The 20,382-nt window shown below is 43.9% G+C and overlaps 1 protein-coding gene across 1 annotated transcript in view; it reads left to right on the top strand.

Annotated features, from left to right (window-relative positions):
• Positions 1-4,364: 4,364 nt before the first annotated feature.
• The window catches only part of LOC115193016 (pituitary adenylate cyclase-activating polypeptide type I receptor-like), a 73,622-nt gene continuing 57,604 nt past the window's right edge, over positions 4,365-20,382 (top strand). Inside the window, exons 1-2 of the mRNA XM_029752016.1 lie at positions 4,365-4,638; positions 12,311-12,419. Of these exons, the coding sequence (XP_029607876.1) occupies positions 4,558-4,638; positions 12,311-12,419 (190 nt within the window). The 5' untranslated portion in view covers positions 4,365-4,557. The remainder of the gene's footprint in view (positions 4,639-12,310; positions 12,420-20,382) is intronic.

The following is a 20,382-nucleotide window of genomic DNA, read 5'->3' as shown; positions in this document are numbered from 1 at the left end:
AAATAGCACTACCCTACCCAAATCTCCCACTGAGGTACACAGCAGATTGTACTCACCACCTCAGACCGATGTCCCAACAGCAAGTAGAGCAAGAGTTTCCAGCCTGGGCATGGGCCTGGAAACAAACCAACGTTACTCCAATGCAGCACACAACCAACTATCCACCGCAGTGGCAAGTCTACCAAAAAACAAACCAACAAAGGCACCCAACACTGGCCTACCAAACAGCACAACTCAAAAAAGCTATCACAAAAGATGCAAACAAGCACTGACAGAGTTTTCAAACACTAACTCCACGTTTTCTCCCAAACAAATTACTCATACCAGTTAGCTCAACAAAACTAGTATTAGGCCTACTGGCCCTTTTTATTCCATGCATCGCATCCTTTGATGACATCACCGGACAACCAAAAACACTGATACTTCTCTAAGGCACTATACCGAACACATAAGACTATGCACAGAATACTAACCAAAGCACATCCCAAAATAACATTAACCCATCATAATACTATATGCCAAAATGTCTAGGAACCAACCTTATATTCCCAGAGGAGCTCCCACTTGTCACGAACCGGCTCGTAGCCCGTAACAAAAAGAGAGACGATGTGGAGATCAAGAAATAACAAAAATATATTTATTAACTAAAGCAACAGTAGTGTAAGTGGTTGTGTGCAAAGATGTGATAATGAAGGGTTCTGAAAGGTGCCAAAGCAAGCTGCCACAACCAAAATCCAACAGTGTGTCTGCATGGAGAGTCTCTTCAATGAATGGGGGGGAAGGTGTATTTATCCCTAGGACACACCCGAACCCAGGTGTACCATTTTGCTGACAACTCTCCCGGCTCCACCCACCGACATCGTAATAAGGCAAACAAGAGCAAAAAGAAAGAATTCGGCAGAGGGTTGTCAAAGCATCCTCACATATGCATTCCTATTGTCCAGGCCCACTCAGCCTGCAAGCCCCCTGTCCAGTCAGTCAGTTTTTTTCAGACTTCCTGGTAGTTTGACATGAGAGAAAAAAAAACATTTGAGCAGTTTTATCTGGAAATAATGTTATGGGTAATCTTTTGATTAGAATCAGAATGACTGTTCGGGACCTTTTTAAGAAGTCACAATTTGGTTAGAACATTTTATGTGAAGATCAGTTTGGAGTCACTATTTCATGTTATTGAACCAGAGTCATTTCTTGAGTAAAAGTAAAAAATCTACCAGAATTTTAAAGTGGGTGTATTTACATGAAATATTAGTTTGCATTGATGTTATTTATTTGATTTAACCTCCAACATGAAATATAGTTTTTTTAATAATCAAAAAATACAGTTGGCATTGAATCATATTTGGTTTCAACAAGTGTAGTATTTTTCCATTGAGAAAACCTAACTCATTTATGTGCAATCACTTGAATTATTATTGATCCAAAGAGTTGTTGTTTTTATAGTGTAGGTCCCTATTGTCACGTCCTGACCAGTACAAGGGGTTATTTGTTATTGTAGTTTGGTCAGGGCGTGGCAGGGGTGTGTTTGTTTTGTGTTGTCGGGGTTTTTGGGTATTGTTCTATGTTTTGTATTTCTATGTTCTTTCTATGTTGTGTATTTATTTGTGTTAGCCTGGTATGGCTCTCAATCAGGGACAGCTGTACATCGTTGTTGCTGATTGGGAGCCATACTTAGGTAGCCCTTTTTCCACCTGTCTTTTGTGGGAAGTTGTTTTTGCACTGCTGTGGTTAGCCTGCAAAACTGTTTAGCTGTCGTTTGTTTTTTCTTGTTTTGTGTAGTGTTCTAATAAAGTTAAGATGAGCATTCACATACTCGCTGCATTTTGGTCTACTCACTACGACGGCCGTTACAGAACTTCCCACCAACAATAGACCAAGCAGTGGAGGAAGGAGCAGCACCAGGAGAGGAGCTATCTGGAGTCGTGGACATGGGAGGAAATATTGGCTGGGGAAGGACCATGGAAGAAGGCTGGAGACAATCGGGAATGTTATGTGGGAACACGGCTGGCAAGGAAGCCTGAGAGGCAGCCCCAAAAAATATTTTTTTTTGGGGGGGGGGGGGCACACGGGTAGGTTGGCTAAGCCAGGACTGGGACTTGAGCCAACTTCCCGTGCTTATTACGGGGAGCAATGGAACAAGAGAGTACCGTGCTATGCGGAAGTGCGCACGGTCTCGCCCATCAGCACGCACAGTCCGGTGCGAGCGATCCCAGCCCCTCGCAAGTGCCGTGCAAGAGTGGGCATCCAGCCAGGTAGGAGCATGCCTGCACAGTACATCTGGCCACCAGTGCGTCTCCTAGGCCCAGGCTACCCTGCGCCTGCTCTACGCACGGCAGCCATCAGGCCTCTGCACAGCCCAGTTCGCCCTGTGCCAGCACTCCGCCCGTGCAGGGCTACTGTGACTACCCAGCTAGGACGGGTGGTGCAGGCTGTGCGCTCCAGACCTACAGTGCTTGTTCATGGCCTGGTGTACCCTGTTCCTGCTCCTCGCACTAGCCCTGAGGTGCGTGTCTCTAGTCTGGCGCCTTCAAAGCCAGCACCACGCACCAAGCCTCCAGTGCATCAGCCCAGTCCAGTTCGTTCTGCTCCTGCTCCTCGCACTAGCCCTGTGGTGCGTGAAAATAGTCTGGCGCCTCCAAAGCCAGCCCCACGCATCAGGCCTTCAGTGCGCAGTCCCCGTCCAGAGCTTCCGACGACAGTACCCCGTCCAGAGCTTCCGACGACAGTACCCCGTCCAGAGCTTCCGACGACAGTACCCCGTCCAGAGCTTCCACAGTCAGAGACGCCCCACAGAGTCGCCCCACAGTCAGAGACGCCCCACAGAGTCGCCCCACAGTCCGGAACAGGCGCAGCCAGAGTCACCCCACAGTCCGGAACAGGCGCAGCCAGAGTCACCCCACAGTCCGGAACAGGCGCAGCCAGAGTCGCCCTCCAGTCCGGAGCTTCCAGAGTCGCCCTCCAGCCCGAGGTCTCCAGCGACGCCCTCCAGCCCGAGGTCTCCAGCGACGCGCATCAGCCCGAGGTCTCCAGCGGGGGTAGACAGGTTGGGTTGGGGACTAAGGCCTGAGCCACCTCCGTGGTAGGAGGATTGGGGAGGGGGGGTGTTGCACAAGAACCGTCGGTGACGGTGGCCACCCTCCCTTCCCTCCCCTGTAGTTTTGGGATTTTTTTGTTGTGGGTTATTGTTTTGTTAGTTTTTGTTTCAGGTGCATCCGGGGTCTGCACCTTTGGGGGGGGGGGGGGGGGTACTGTCACGTCCTGACCAGTATAAGGGGTTATTTGCTATTGTAGTTTGGTCAGGGCGTGGTAGTGGTGTGTCTGTTTTGTGTTGTCGGGGTTTTTGGGTATTGTTCTATGTTTTGTATTTCTATGTTGTGTATTTCTTTGTGTTGGCCTGGTATGGCTCTCAATCAGGGACAGCTGTACATCGTTGTTGCTAATTGGGAGCCATACTTAGGTAGTCCTTTTTCCACCTGTCTTTTGTGGGAAGTTGTTTTTGCACTGCTGTGGTTAGCCTGCAAAACTGTTTAGCTGTCGTTCGTTTTTTTTCTTGTTTTGTGTAGTGTTCTATTAAAGTTAAGATGAGCATTCACATACCCGCTGCATTTTGGTCCAATCACTACGACGGCCGTTACACCTATATACTCCCCATGCTAATGTCCTAGCATGGCGACTAAGCCTAAAGGTAATCCAGTGTCTATGATTGAGGACTGCCTGTGTTTGGACTCTATGGAAAAACAATGAATTAACGTGAATGGATAATCAGTAACTAACAACAATCATATGTTAAAGATACAGATCATGTTGAGTTGCCAAATTAGAGCTATGGGTGCCTCATATCGTCTGTAGCCTATATACTTGATGAAATAAGTAGTGTATATGCAAATAAATGTATTTCACCTGTAAGCCTGTTTAAACCGACCTCAAGGTCATTTTCTGACACCTACAGAAGTATCTCTCCGGTCTCAAGCACTGTACCAGCAGAATGCATTAGCCTCACGAGACAAAATGCATTTATGCTTAGGTCTACTGCAATTATGATTACCATGGTTTCCCTAATGTTTTAATATTTAACATTAACAGTGGATATAGTACACTTTTATAACGTAAGAAGCCAGTGGACAAATTACGGTCGTTCTTTATCTCTAAGGAGGACAAGCACGTCTACTATACTGAGTGTGTGTGCGCTGCTCTGTGTACTGTAGCTGGCATTTGAGTAGGAGGCGCGCACCTCATTCACTCAGTCGAGTCCTGTCTCTTGTACGAGTATGGCGAAGTCTTGCTAGAAACTAAGCACAGCATACCTTCGCTGGAGAAACCCCACAAAACTTCTGAATAACGGCGACAAGAAGGGTTACATACAGGCAAATGCAACATCTGTGGATAATAGACTGTGAAAGATAATCAAACAATACTAGTTTTCGTTCATGAGGTAGAGAAACAACTAACCAGTGTTTCATTAAATAATTAGGATACTTATTTAGAGTTATGTCAATGCAATGTACTATTCTTTGAACCATCTTTTATACTAAGAAAAGGGGCAATTCATTTTAAAGGACAATGTTACTCACTAAAACTTCGTCGTTGAAATGGATGCGCACGTTATTTGCTATTTGGCTGCATCAGATTGTATGGGAAACGGTAAGTAGATGCTTTTATAACATTCCAAACATTATTTTGACCTCTTTTACTTCCAAATCAATTTAATCATCAATATAGCATATTTTATACAATGCTCTATAACACACTATCCAAACTATACATTATTTCTATAGGTTAAATGAGAAAGAATTCTAAAAAGTTTGGGACTTAATTTCCCTCATTATTTGGCTGCAACACTGAATCTTTCATCCAGTCTTACAGATCATTGTCCTTCCAATTGTCATCATAGCCCCAGGATTCGGCTGGTTATTGTTAAGTTAATTTCCTTTGAGAAAGGATCGTGCTGAGTCTGGTGTGTTCCGGTGCCAACCACGGAGACCGGGGCACAGCGACTGTGTCTAATTTAGCTGAGTACTCCGTGCGGTCCCGGTACAGTATAATTTTTCTGAAGGCGTCAATGAGCAGCAAGAGTCCCGTTCTCCGGTGCTGCCTGTGAGAGAAAAACTTGAGTGTCTCCCGTGTCTCTATTAGGACACGTCCTTGGCATCTATCATCTCCCTGTAGTGCTCAAAGTCAAGCAAAAAGAAAGTGTAAACATATTAATGCTGTCTTTCAATAGGGGAAAGACCCACAACTTGGGTAACTTGGGGGGAAACGCCCCCCTTATGGAAATATTTGGTACAATTTAAATATGTGTATATTGGCGATCCTCAGGCAAACACATTTTGAAGGGAAATAAGTGGGCAGAATTTTGGTTGTTTTTCAATAAAAACAAAAACTTGCCCCTTTTAGGATTGTGTTCAAATCAATTGTGTACCTTTTTATTTTGGAATTTGAGTAATTGACTCTTAAAAGATAAAGTCTATGTATCTTATTTTCATAAAATAAATCAAATATCGGAGCAAAATGACATTGGACATTCTCACGAAGATTAAGTTTTGATGTATGGACCCTTTATTTTCACCCTTCCTGTCCAAATCTTAGTGTCTCAAAATGGATTGTGTAGATCAAAGAAGTTACTTTTAGATGATTTGGAAAATGTTAATATAACTAACAAATTGCTGTAAATTTACAGCAACACTTTAACAGTTAGCTACTGTAATTCTATATTACAGTACTGCAAAGGGCAATGCATTATAGGGGCTCAATGGTTTTCCGCTACACGGCGAAAATTACAACACAATTGTACAGTAAAGTAATGTATTACCTGTTTTGCTATATATTTACAGCAGCATACTGTGAATTATGGTGCATTGTGGGAAAATGTTCTGGGAGGCGAAATAATCTCTGGCTCATTAACATATTTTGAAGCGTGCCTTGTAAGAGGCTAGATTTGTTGCACCCATTAGTGAGAACGCTATATCCCACAGAATACAGTACCATACCGTTTTTTGGGAATCAAAACCTTTTTCTGTAAATCTGCAGTAATCCAGTGGCTACTGTGCTGCTAGAAATGTGCTGTATTTCAGTACTATACTGTAATTTCGGAGTTCCAAAAAGCTTTTGTGGGTGCATGGTGTTGTGGCTCATTAACCTTTTCACACGTACAAACAAACAGGTGTGATAATTCTACAGTGGTCCCTGCAGTGTACGCTCAAACCGGTGTGATTAGAACACTTATTTAGAACGTCCAGTTTCAATTGACACAGTAGTCAGCGTTTGAGCTGGACACTTTTTTTTACAAACATTTTGCACAAACACAGTCCTTACAAAGTTATGTCCAGAATGTGACCAGTTTATTTTGGGATGCAATGTTCAGACATTTGCAAAGTAGCTACAGCATATCACCATCATCCAAACCGGAAAATGTAGGCTACATTTGTCCTAGCGCTAACTGAGGAAAGATTGACGTAACACAAGCGGTCATATTTTTATAAATCTCGGCTGACAAAGTACAATATGAATTATCTAATAGCAATTACTATTTATAATTAATCCCATCATGGGTGAACTCACCATTGATCGAAATAATTGAGTAAAACAGTTTCTAGAAATCAAAATTAATCCGACGATGGGTAGTTTTTGCGCGCCGCCATGTTTGTTTTTTTGCATCAACCAAACATAATAAGAGGAGACAAGATGAGTTTGGTCTGTTTGCAGTATGCATGTTGAAGGGGTGTGTCATCTACGATCATTCACTTCCCTTCATTCCCGTCCTGAAGTTTACCTGAAAGATGAGTGACCCATTTCTTCACCTCATTATAACATCTTTGGTCTGACAGATGTTTTACGTGACACCCAGAATGGATTGTATAGTGTCAACAAATATGGTGCCACACATAGCTGGCAAATATCTTAGCATTAGCTCATTATAATCAGTACAACCTTCAAAAAAGTATTTTACACACATAGGTGTCCATTACAATCTATGCAATAATCGGAATGCATTATTTGACACCAGTACTTGAAAACGTGTGAAATAAACAGTAAATACATTATGCTCCATACATATATACTGTATGCACCTACAGTAGAAATGACAACACAATATACATAAAATAAGGAACTTACTTTTATAGGAACGCACACATGTCCAAAGTTATTATTTGTAAGGAAAACAACAGGGAAGACAATGCGAGCGCCAGCCATAACATTTTCCAAGACTGCACAAATGTCTGCATACTTGATCTGCACAAACATTGGTAAAGTGTGTGAGCTCTCCTCGAAGAGAGAACCCCCGAAGAGATACGTTTCTCCGGCTCAGTAAAGCCTCAAACATAAATGGTCCTCAAAGCTGAAATGGGCTAATTCTATGTGAATTGATGAGGAGGCAGATCACACCTCAATTCAAACTGTTAGAAAATACTTGTTAGAAAATAATTTGAAATTGACAAGTTGAAACACAGCTAGCCTATAGAAAATTAACAGCAGCGTGTATTATCTGTCCTGTTGCGTAATAATCACATTTTGGAAAAGTGAGTGCATTCTGACATCACGTATATAAATCAACTCACGCTGGGGTGACCGTTAGAGATATTTGGAACTCGCGTATGAAAAGTTGAATACATTTTGAGGGTTGCCTATACTTGTTCCACCCGTTAGTGAGAATGCTGTACCAATTTAAGTGACATGTGGTAGTAGTTCCCTAACACTGAGAAGTGTCCAGGAGGGCATGAGACGAAGGAATGTATAGTATCGGTGGAGAAAGGTGCATGTGTGCGTGCGCCCACGTGCGTGCGTCTGCCCATGGGGCTGGAGATCGAAGGTGTCTGGCAAGAGAAAGGCAGGTTGAGGTTGCCAAGGTCAGAGTAGTACAGAAAGTGTTGAATGATGAAGCAGTGAAGAGTGGTAGAAGATGGTAAAGGGTGAGGGATCCTGAGAAGATTCTTGTGAGTAGGCAGAGACCAATAGAGTGTTGGGAATAATATGTGCTTCAGTAAGGGTAGTTTCTTAGCATTCATAGCCATGGTTGTCAACTGTACTGCAGAAATGGAACGTAATTCACAGAAAATAAAGGTTGTGGCGGCAGCTGCAAAGAAGTACTTGGGATTGCGAGGTTTTACTGCAGAAGAGTTGCAGGGGGTGTTGAGTAGGATTAGACGGGGTTAAATAGTGCAATGGAGTGGTGCTTTTTGTTTTGTTGTGAGGACTAATAGTTGGCAGGGGAATTTTCCTTTTTCCCAATTTTGTATTATCGTAATGTTATGTAGGTAGGCCGTGACTGGCCTCACACTCCAGTACAGTAGGTGGCGGTGTATGCACCTAAAAGTTGGATGCACTGTTAGCGATTGTTGTAATTTTATTACAATACAATTTAACAATATTTTGCCATATATTTACTGCAGCATTCTGTAAATTAGAGAGAACATATTTTTAGACATGCCATGTAAGAGGCGATATTTGTTGCATCCGTTAGTGAGTGCTGTACCAATTGAAGTGATATGTGGTAGTAGTGCCTTAACAACTTAATATATTCAGGAGACAGGTCAGAGGGACAGTGTCTTAAACCTGTAATGGTTGAATATTAAGCTCTGTCCTTTTGATCTGTTCTGCCTTGTACTCAAAGCCAGTTTGGAAGCCTTTGTTTAGGGTTCTAGAAGTGCAAGTGATATGAAACACCAAATATTCATAAATATGCTTCAATATACAAATACCTAGCAGCCAACTTGCTTGAACTAATCCCAAGTAATTAGTGAAATACTAACATGATTACAGTAGAATTGACTTCATTATAGTATATTAGGCTAATTTCACAGTATTGTACCATGACACTGTGCTGCATTTGAAAGTAACTTACAGAAAGATGGTGCAAAGATACATCCAAAAGATATCCTATTACAATTACATTATAGTTTGAAGACCAATGTATTCTAAACTACAACAACATTCCTAGTAACGGTTACTAGGAATGTTGTTGTAGTTTAGAACACATTGGTCATAAATATGCTGCAATATACATATATAGAAATTAACAGTTCTAGCAAGGACAATGTTTCTGTAACCGTTACTAGGAATTTTTGCACCTGTTACTGAAATGGTTGTTCCAGTCTAAATGGCTTAGGTAGTATCCTCAGACTGTTTCCAACTCTGGCAGTCATTATGAATGCAGGTTGCAGGTGAAGAAAAATGTCAACAGTTAGAATATCCAACTCTCGCTGAAATATACACTACTGTTCAAAAGTTTGGGGTCACTTAGAAATGTCCTTGTTTTTGGAAGAAAAACACTTTTTTTGTCCATTAAAATAACGTACAATTGATCAGAAATACAGTGTAGACATTGTTAATGTTGTAAATGACTATTGTAGCTGGAAATTGCTGATTTTTAATGGAATATCTACATAGGCGTACAGAGGCCCATTATCAGCAACCATCATTCCTGTGTTCCAATGGCATGTTGTGTTAGCTAATCTAAGTTTATCATTTTAAAAGGCTAATTGATCATTAGAAAACCATTTTGCAATTATGTTAGCACAGATGAAAACTGTTGTGCTGATTAAAGAAACAATAAAACTGGCCTTCTTAAGACAAGTTGAGTATCTGGAGCATCAGCATTTGTGGGTTCGATTACAGGCTCAAAATGGCAAAACACCAGTCTCAACGTCAATAGTGAGGAGGCAACTCCTGGATACTGGCCTTCTAGGCAGAGTTCCTCTGTCCAGTGTCTGTACCTTTGTCTGTACCATCTTAATCTTTTCTATTTATTGGCCAGTCTGAGATATGGCTTTTTCATTGCAACTCTGCTTAGAAGGCCAGCATCCCGGGGGTTACCTCTTCACTGTTGACGTTGAGACTGGTGTTTTGCTGGTACTATTTAATGAAGCTGCCAGTTGAGGACTTGTGAGGGATCTGTTTCTCAAACTAGACACTTTAATGTACTTGTCCTCTTGCTCAGTTGTGCACCAGGGCCTCCCACTCCTCTTTCTATTCTGGTTAGAGCCAGTTTGCGCTGTCTTGTGAAGGGAGTAGTATAAAGCGTTGTACGAGATCTAAAGTTTCTTTGCAATTTCTCGCATGGAATAGCCTTCATTTCTCAGAACAAGAATAGACTGATGAGTTTCAGAAGAAAGTGCTTTGTTTCTGGCCATTGTGAGCCAGAAACAAAGAACCCGGAGGTCAGTGATGGTACTCCCATGTGGTCTACTCATTCCAAGCGCAGGTCCAAATCTTTGGTCCTTCCATCGCACCTCTTCTGATGTGATGAATGGTTTCTTGTCTAGTTCTGTGAGAGGGATAGGTGTAGTGGGAGGAGGGGGAAGAGCGATGGAGAGGGAGAAGGGGGGTGGGAGTAGTGGAGGGTATGTCTATCGGGCTGGTGCTGGAGGATAGAGTGAACAAATAGGACTCAGAACCACCTGGCTTCAGTGCACTCACCAACAGTATGTGTGTTCATTGTGAGTGCCTCCGTGGGGGCAGATCTCTGTACGTACCTTGTGCTGTCTATGGATGGATTAACTCATGTGGAGGCAACCATGAGCAGCCATATATCTGCTGCTACCAGGGCTGGAAAACCAGGGGTTGGTGCTGCGCCTGGTGCTGGGACTGTGGGCCTGGAAGCAACAGGAACCGCGAACCAGGAGGAAAGACAACTTGAGAAGCAAGCAGACACACAAGGGAGCCCTAGACCCAGAGGTCAGGGATGGCCCTCCCCTGGGGTCCGCTCGCTCCGGGTTGAGGTGTGATGTTTGGTCCCCCCTCCATCCTCTTTTGGTGGCGAAGGGTTCCGGGTTGGTTCCGTGAGTGTGATAGTGGGAGGTAGGTGTAGGTAGTAATTGAGAGAGACAGAAAGGGGGGTTGGTGGTTGAAAATGTGTTCATCGGCCTTTGCTGGTGCTGGAGCCTTGGTCGGTCGCGTAAAAGCAAAGCGACGCGGCAGCCAGGCTGAAGGCTAAAAAACGGGTCTGAGCTTTGTCTTGGTCTGGGCAGCTCGGAGGGCAGTTAAGATTTTGAACTTCCATCTTGCCACCCTCCTCCTCAGTCGTTCATTCCACAGCTTGTTGCTGGTTGATCCTGATGTTCCTTGGTTCCCACATATATAACATTTACCTAGAAATTCACTTGATGAAGGCGACAGGACTGAAAATGAACGAATTCAGCAACATTGTCTCTGTCACTAACAAATACAGTCATGGTAAATAACTCTGCAATTCACTTGAAAAGGCAAGGCGACCTGGGAAATTATATTGGAGGCGTGGCTTAGTGGGGGCAGTGTTCAAGATGATACCACTTAAATTTGGACCCCTACAGGGTCCCAGTGACTATCGGTTTGAGTAATGACAAGAAAATCACTTTACGTAACTGTACTTATATGTTAAGTGCAACGGGATTCCTTAAAAGTTATGAGTAATGACAGCACATTGGGTTTTACAGTGCAGCATCCCCCTCCAGCCTGTTCATGTGTTCTTATAAAGTCATTGTGGAATCGCGTGTGAAAACAGAGTTTTGACTGGCTACTATTGAAAAAAAGGATCCCAGCTTTCTTGGACTGTGACATTTATTGCTCAACTCTTAAAATGAAGCACGTGAATCCACTTTACAATCAGTGTAGCCTACCTGGCAAATTAAAAACCTATCCACAGGAAGCGCTTCCTCCATTCGCTATTCGAGTGCAGGATACGGATGACGTGTCTTTTTTTGCTGGAGTTGATGAATATGAGGTTGAAAAGTGGTGGAATTTCCCTTTAAAGACGTTGGTTTTACTGTAATATATCTCAAAGATATTGACCTATCTCACTATGTACACTTCTTCCCCTGCCATTAATAATACTTTCATCCAGTTGACAAGCACACAAGGTTTCTACTGAAACTTCCCTTTCTACTGTAGTTATAGATACTGTCACTGTCTTTGGAGAACTGTCACCTTCTCCCGTGGGTGTGGGTATATAAACAGAGCCCTAACCCAAACAGTATCGTCAGCAGATGGTCTCTATAATGAAGTAAACAAGGTGGTGTTTCAAAGGGAGATGCTGCTTTGCTGTGAGTAGTTTTGCTGGGACTGTTTTTCACTGCCCTACAGATGGGACAGGAGGGGAGAGATGGTTGGAAGACAGGGCGATAATGAGTGTGTAACTCTACAGTATGTGTTGAATAAGTTAATGATACAGTGTGCGTAAAGGGACGATGTTGTATGGTGGCACTTGTCGTCTCGGTAAAGATGTACAAATGCAGGAATATGTTTTCACATTACACAAGTTCTGTGCTTTTTCATAGCTAAAAAAATCTCCCGTTCCTTCCTTCTCTCCCTCTCTCTCATACTCCCTCCCTCCCCCCTCCAGGTGGAGGCCATCCATCCAGACTGTGCCTTGGTGTCCCAACACATGAAGGCCCAGCAGAGCTGTATCCACACACGTAGACAGGAGGGTCGCAACCGTTCTGCCAGGACAGGTACTGTAAACCCAAACAGTACTATTCATTTATTGGATTAAGTTCTGTAAACATAATCGATGTGAAAACTTTGTAGTCAGAAATGTTTTAGGTTTCCTTAACTTCTTATGGATGGTGGCAGTATTGAGTAGCTTGGATGACTGACATGCCCAGAGTAAACTGCCTGCTACTCACGCCCAGAAGCTAAGATATGCAAATTATTAGTAGATTTGGATAGAAAACACTGACGTTTATAAAACTGTTTGAATGATGTCTGTGAGTCATTTTGCACTTCCTAAGGCTTCCACTAGATGCCAACAGTCTTTAGAACCTTGTTTGAGGCTTCTACTGTGAAGTGGGGGAGAATAAGAGCTCATTGAGTGAGAGGACTGCCAGCAGGGCATGAGCCTCAGCCATGCGTGCTCACATGAGAGGTAGCTCAGTTCTATTGCATTTCTGAAGACAAAGGATTTCTCCGGTTGAAACTTTATTGCAGATTTATGATAAAATCACCCTAAAGATTGATTCTATACATCGTTTGACATGTTTCTATGAACTGTACTGTAATTTTTTGAGTTTTCTGACCTGCGGGTCGTGAATTTGGATTTGTGAACTGAAGGCGCGAACAAAAAGGAGGTATTTGGACATAAAGGATGGACTTTATCGAACAAAACAAACATTTATTGTGGAACTGGGATACCTGGGAGTGCATTCTGATGAAGATCATCAAAGGTAAGTGAATATTTATAATGCTATTTCTGACTTTTGTTGACTCCAACATGGCGGATATATTATATGGCATGTTTTTATGTCTGAGCACCGTACTCAGATTATTGCATGGTGTGCTTTTTCGCTAAAGCTTTTTTGATATCTGACACAGCGGTTGCATTAAGGAGAAGTTTATATAAAGTTCCATGCATAACACTTGTATTTTCATCAACATTTATGATGAGTATTTCTGTAAATTGATGTGGCTCTCTGCAAAATCACCGGGTGTTTTGGAGGCAAAACATTACTGAACATAACGCACCAATGTAAACTGAGATTTTTGGATATAAAAATAAACTTTGTCGAACAAAACATACATATATTGTGTAACATGAAGTCCTTTGAGTGTCATCTGATGAAGATCATCAAAGGTTAGTGATTCATTTTATCTCTATTTCTGCTTTTTGTGACTCCTCTCTTTGGCTGGAAAATGGCTGTGTTTTTTTGTGTATAGGCGCTGACCTAACATAATCATATGGTTTGCTTTCGCCGTCAAGCCTTTTTGAAATCAGACACTGTGTGTTACGGCTGTCGTCTGAAGGAGTGGACCAAAGTGCAGCGTGGTAAGTGTTCATTATTATTTATTAAACAAATGAAACACTAGAACAAAGAAACAAAACGAAAAGCCAAACAGTTCCGTCAGGTAACAAAATACAAAACAGAAAATAACTACCCACAAAACACAGGTGGGAAAAGGCTGCCTAAGTATGGTTCCCAATCAGAGACAACGATAGACAGCTGCCTCTGATTGGAAACCATACCTGGCCAAAACATAGAAATAAAATACATAGAATGCCCACCCCATATCACACCCTGACCTAACTAAACAGAGAAAAAACGGCTCTCTCAGGCCAGGGCGTGACAGTACCACCCCAAAGGTGCGGACTCCCGGCCACAAACCTGAACCTATAGGGGAGGGCCCGGGTGGCCATCTATACTTGGCGGCAGCTCTGGTTCGGGGCGTAGCCCCCACACCGCCCACTGATGCCCCCGCTTCTGTGTCGCTGGAGGAACCAGACTGTGGATCATCACCGGAGGCTCTGAACTGCCGACAGCCGCTGAAGACTCTGGGCTGCAGGCCACCGCTGAAGACTCTGGGCTGCAGACCGTCGCTGAAGACTCCGGGCTGCAGGCCATCTCGGAAGGTTCCGGGCTGCAGGCCATCTCGGGAGGTTCCGGGCTGCAGGCTGTCTCGGGAGGTTCCGGGCTGCAGGCCGTCTCGGGAGGTTCCGGGCTGCAGGCCATCGCTGGAGGCTCCGGACTGGGGAGCGTCGCTGGAGGCTCCGGACTGGAGAGCGTCGCTGGAGGCTCCGGACTGGGGAGCGTCGCTGGAGGCTCCGGACTGGGGAGCGTCGCTGGAGGTTCCGGACTGGGGAGCGTCGCTGGAGCCTCCGGACTGGGGAGCGTCGCTGGAGGCTCCGGACTGGGGACCGTCGCTGCAGGCTCCGTGCCATGGATCGTCACTACAGGTTCCGCGCCATGGATCATCACTGGAGGCTTTGTGCCATGGATCATCACTGGAGGCTCCGGGCCATGGATTATCACTGGAGGCTTCGTGCCATGGATCATCACTACAGGCTCCGGGCCATGGATCATCACTGGAGGCTTCATGCCATGGATCATCACTGGAGGCTTCCTGCGTGGAGCTGGAACCGGTCTCACCAGACTGGGGAGACGCACAGGAGACTGGGTGCGCAGAGCAGGCACAGGGTATACTGGGCCGTGGAGGCGCACTGGAGGTCTGGAGCTTAGGGCTGGCACACCCCGTCCTGGCTGGATGTTTATTTTAGCCCAGCAAGGGCGGAGCACTGGCACAGGACGAACTGGTTTGTGCTGGTGAACGGGGGGGTACCGTGCGTAGAGCTGGTGTAGGATAACCTGGGCCGAAGAGACGCACTGGAGACCAGGAACACTGAGCCGGCACACTTCTTCCTGGCTGACTGCCAACTCTAGCACGGCAACTGTGGGAAGCTTGCACCGAGCGCACCGGGCTGTAGCTGTGCACTGGAGCACAGCTACAGCTGTGCACAGCGGGGATGCACAGTGCGCATCCCCGCAAAACACGGTGCTTGCTCGGTCACTCGTTCCCCACGGCAAGCACGGGGAGTTGGCTCAGGTCTCAAGCCCGACTTTGCCAATCTCCCCGTGTTTTTTTGGGGGGGGATGCCTCTCGGGCTTCCGTTGTTGCCGTGCTTGTTCCTCATAGTATCGCCGTTCTGCTTTCGCTGCCTCTATCTCCTCTTGCGGATGGCGATACTCCCCAGGCCTTGTCCAGGGTCCTGCCCCATCCAGGATTTCCTCCCAGGTCCAGTCCTCCTGACCACGCTGCTTGGTCCTTTGGTGGTGGGTAGTTCTGTTACGACCGTCACAATTAGGGGACCAATGCGCAGCGTGGTAAGTGTTCATTATTATTTATTAAACAAATTAAACACTAGAACAAAGAAACAAAATGAAAAGCCAAACTGTTCCGTCAGGTAACGAAATACAAAACAGAAAATAACTACCCACAAAACACAGGTGGGAAAAGGCAGCCTAAGTATGGTTCCCAATCAGAGACAACGATAGACAGCTGCCTCTGATTGGAAACCATACCTGGCCAAAACATAGAAATAAAATACATAGAATGCCCACCCCATATCACACCCTGACCTAACTAAACAGAGAAAAATGGCTCTCTCAGGCCAGGGCGCGACACTGTGGCTGGATTAACAAGAAGTAAAGCTTTAAAATGGTGTATAATACTTGTATGTTTGAGGAATTTTAATTACGAGATTTTTGTTATTTTAAATTTTGCGCCCTGCACTTTCACTGGCTGTTATCATATCGATCCCGCTATCGGGATTCCAGCCATAAGAAGTTTTAACATGCACATTCAGTCTTGATTTTGTGAGACTATTTTTGATTCAGATTACATTTTTAGGTGAACAGGCCTTGTGGTGATAGATTTACAAATACGTCTTTCAAGTTTGACCTTGATTACATCAGACCTCCTATACGATGACTGCAAGTTTAGGTTCAGAAAAAATATTTCCAAAATGGTGGCACAAATTGGAGTTATCTACGTAGCAAGCTTTCATCTATTGTTGGCGGCAGTGTAAACTTTTTTTTCGCCCCAATTTCGTGGTATCCAACTCACGTACGGACTCAGGAGAGGTGAAGGTCGAGAGCCATGCATCCTCCGAAACACAACCCAACCAAGCCGCACTGCTTCTTGACACAATGCCCATCCAACCCGGAAGCCAACCGCACCAATGTGTCGGAGGAAACACTGTACACCTGGCGACCGTGTCAGCGTGCACTGCACCCAGCCCGCCACAGGAGTCGCTGGTGCGTGCTGGCCAAACCCTCCCTAGCCCGGACGACACTGGGCCAATTGTGTGCCGCCCCATGGGCCTCCCGGGCGCGGCCGGCTGTGACAGAGCCTGGACTAGCACTGCCACTAGAGATACACTGCGATGCCTTAGACCACTGCGCCACTCGGGAGGCCCAGTGTAAACTTTCCTAATGGTAAAAAATAATTAGTGAATTAATTTGTATCATGATTGTGTAATTTGTTGCACTGTCAAGCTAGCAATCAGACAACTGGCAAACCAGGGCTACGTAGGCATCACAAGCTGGGTTGCAACACAAAATAAAAATATACATGCAAAATGTAAAGTGTTGGTCCCATGTTTCATGAGCTGAAATAAAAGATCCCCAAAAATGTCCATATGCACAAAAAGCTTATTTATCTATAAAATGTGGCACAAATGTGTTTACATCTGTTAGTGAGCATTTCTTCTTTGCCAAGATAATCCATTCACCTGACAGGTATGGCATATCAAGAAGCTGATTAAACAGCATGAACATTACACAGGTGCACCTGTGCTGGGGACAATAAAAGGCCACTCTAAAATGTTCAGTTTTGTCACACAACACAATGCCAGAAGCTGCCAGTTGAGGACTTGTGAGGCATCGGTTTCTCAAACTAGACACTCTAATGTACTTGTCCTTTTGCTCAGTTGTGCACCGGGGCCTCCCACTCCTCTTTCTATTCTGGTTAGAGCCAGTTTGCGCTGTTCAGTAAAGGGAGTAGTACAGTACACAGCGTTGTACGAGATCTTCAGTTTCTTGGCAATTTCTCACATGGAATAGCCTTCATTTCTCAGAACAAGAATAGACTGACGAGTTTCAGAAGAAAGTTCTTTGTTTGTGGCCATTTTGAGTCTGTAGTTGAACCCACAAATGCTGATGCTCCAGATACTTAACTAGTCTAAAGAAGGCCAGTTTTATTGCTTCTATAATCCGCACAACAGTTTTCTGCTGTGCTAACATAATTGCAAAAGGGTTTTCCAATGATCAATTAGCATTTTTAAAATGATAAACTTGGATTAGCTAACACAACGTGCCATTGGAACACCGGGTGATGGTTGCTGATAATGAGCCTCTGTACGCCTATGTAGGTATTCCCAAGAAATCAGCTATTTCCAGCTATAATAGTCATTTACAACATTAACAATGTCTACACTGTATTTCTGATCAATTTTATTTTATTTTAAGGGTTAACAAATGTGCTTTCTTTCAAAAACATGGACATTTCTAAGTGACCACAAACTTTTGGACAGTACTGTATGTATGTTGGTTACCTAATCTATCTCCTACTCAGTCAAAAGTTTTTCTTTTTTTAGAATATTTTCTACATCATAGAATAATAGTGAAGACATCAAAACTATGAAATATCACATATGGAATCATGTAGTAACCAAAAAAGTGTTAAACAAATCAAATAGATTTTATATTTGAGATTCTTAAAAGTAGCCACCCTTTGCGTTGAAGACAGCTTTGCACACGCTTGGCATTCTCTCAACCAGCTTCATGAGATAGTCACCTGGAATGCATTTCAATTAACAGGTGTGTCTTTTATTAAGTTCATTTGTGGAATTTCTTTCCTTCTTAATGTGTTTGAGCCAATCAGTTGTGATGTGACAAGGTAGGGTTGGTATACAGAAGATCACCCTTTTTGGTAAAAGACCAAGTCCATATTATGGCAAGAACAGCTCAAATAAGCAAAGAGAAACAACAGTCCATCATTACTTTAAGACATGAAGGTCACTTAATGCAACCGCTGTGTCAGATTTAGAAATAGCTTTACGGCGAAAGCACATTGTTCAATATTCTGAGTACAGAGCTCAGCCATCAAAGCAAGCTATACAGTTACCCACCAAGTTCTGGAGTCAACAAAACTCAGAAATAGTATTATAAATCTTCACTTACCTTTGCTGATCTTCGTCGGAATGCACTCCCAGGACTCCCACTTCCACAAGAAATGTTTGTTTTGTTCGATAAACTCCATATTTATGTCCAAATACCTCCGTTTTGTTTGCGCGTTCAGATCACTATTCCAAAGGCACAATGCGCGAGCGCAAAACCCTAGACGAAAAGTCAAAAAGTTCCATTACCGTTCGTAGAAACATGTCAAACGATGTTTACAATCAATCCTTAGGGTCTTTTTATCATAAATATTCGATAATATTCCAACCAGACAATAGCGTATTCATTACAGAAGAAAAAGAAGAAACGGCACGCCTGCGTGACTGAGCGCCTGCGTGACTGCGCAGTAAACAACTCATTGGCCTCAGGCAGTCCACTTGTTGAGTCAGCTCTTATTCTCTCCCCAGTAACAGTAGAAGCACGAAACAAGGTTCTAAAGACTGTTGACATCTAGTGGAAGCCTTAGGAAGTGCAAAATTAACCCTAAATCACTGTATACTTTATAGGCAATCACTTGAAAAACTACAAACCTCAGAATTCCAAACTTCCTGGTTGGATTTTTCTCAGGTTTTTGCCTGCCATATGAGTTCTGTTATACTCACAGACATCATTCAAACAGTTTAAGAAACGTCAGAGTGTTTTCTATCCAAATCTACTAATAATATGCATATTCTACCTTCTGAGCCTGAGTAGCAGGCAGTTTACTCCGGGCATGCCTTTCATCCGGACGTCAAAATACTGCCCCCTACCCTAGAGAAGTTAATCCGGAAAATTTGAAGAACTGAAAGTTTCTTCATGTGCAGTCGCAAAAACATCAAGCGCTATGATGAAACTGGCTCTTATGAGGACTGCCACAGGAAAGGAAGACCCAGAGTTACCTCTTCTGCAGAGGATCAGTTCATTAGAGTTAACTGCACCCCAAATAAATGCTTCAGAGACTGTGTGAATCAGGCCTTCATGGTCAAATTTCTGCAAAGAAACCACTATTAAAGGACACCAATAAGAAGAGACTTGCTTGGGCCAAGAAATACAAGCAATGGACATTAGACTGGTGGAATCTTTCCATTGGTTTGAGATTTTTGATTCCAACTGCCGTGTCTTTGTGAGACGCAGAGTATTTGAACGGATGATCTCCACATGTGTAGTTCCCACTGTGAAGCATGGAGATGGTGTGGGGGTGCTTCGCTGGTGACACGGTCTGTGATTTATTTTGAATTCAAGGCACACTTAACCAGCATGGCTACCACAGCATTCTGCAGCGATATTCCATCTGGTTTGCACTTAGTCCCACTATCATTTGTTTTTCAACAGGACAATGACCCAAAACACACCTCCAGGCTGTGTAAGGGCTATTTGACCAAGGAGAGTGATGGTGCTTCATCACCCGACCTCAACCTAATTGAGATGGTTTGGGAGGTATTGGACTGTAGAGTGAAGGAAAAGCGGTGTACAAAGCTGTCATCAAGGCAAAGGTTGGCTGCTTTGAAGAATCTAAAATATATTTTGATTTGTTTAACATTTTTTGGTTACAACATGATTCCAATGTCATTGTGTTACCACCATTTTGATATTGCAAGTGCACCCTCTTAAAATCCTGTATTCTTCCACAGAGCAATGGCAGCCTCAGACCCTCAAGCCATGTTGCTTTGCATTGTTAATGCTGCCATTTTGAAGGAAAAGTTTGAGTTGAACCACGACTTCCGCTTGTAGTTGAAGACCCTGACATTGATGGACAACTTACCTGCCTGATGATCATTGAAGAGTTGCCACAAAAAGCAACACTGTACATTTTAGTGGAAGAAGGAGATTCAAGTTCTACTCCAACCACTAACAGAATTACGGGGACCATGTCTGTTCACTCAGCCACGTGTTGTATCAGTTCCCACAGCCCTATATTTCCTCAGCCCTATGTTCCCTCAGCTCTATGGTCCTTCAGTTATATCTTCTACACTAGGGATCGGCAGCC

This window comes from Salmo trutta, chromosome 4, assembly GCF_901001165.1.
Source record: "Salmo trutta chromosome 4, fSalTru1.1, whole genome shotgun sequence".
Lineage (NCBI taxonomy): Eukaryota > Metazoa > Chordata > Actinopteri > Salmoniformes > Salmonidae > Salmo > Salmo trutta.
Note: the sequence above shows the minus strand (reverse complement) of the source record. Positions and strands in the feature narration are given on the sequence as shown.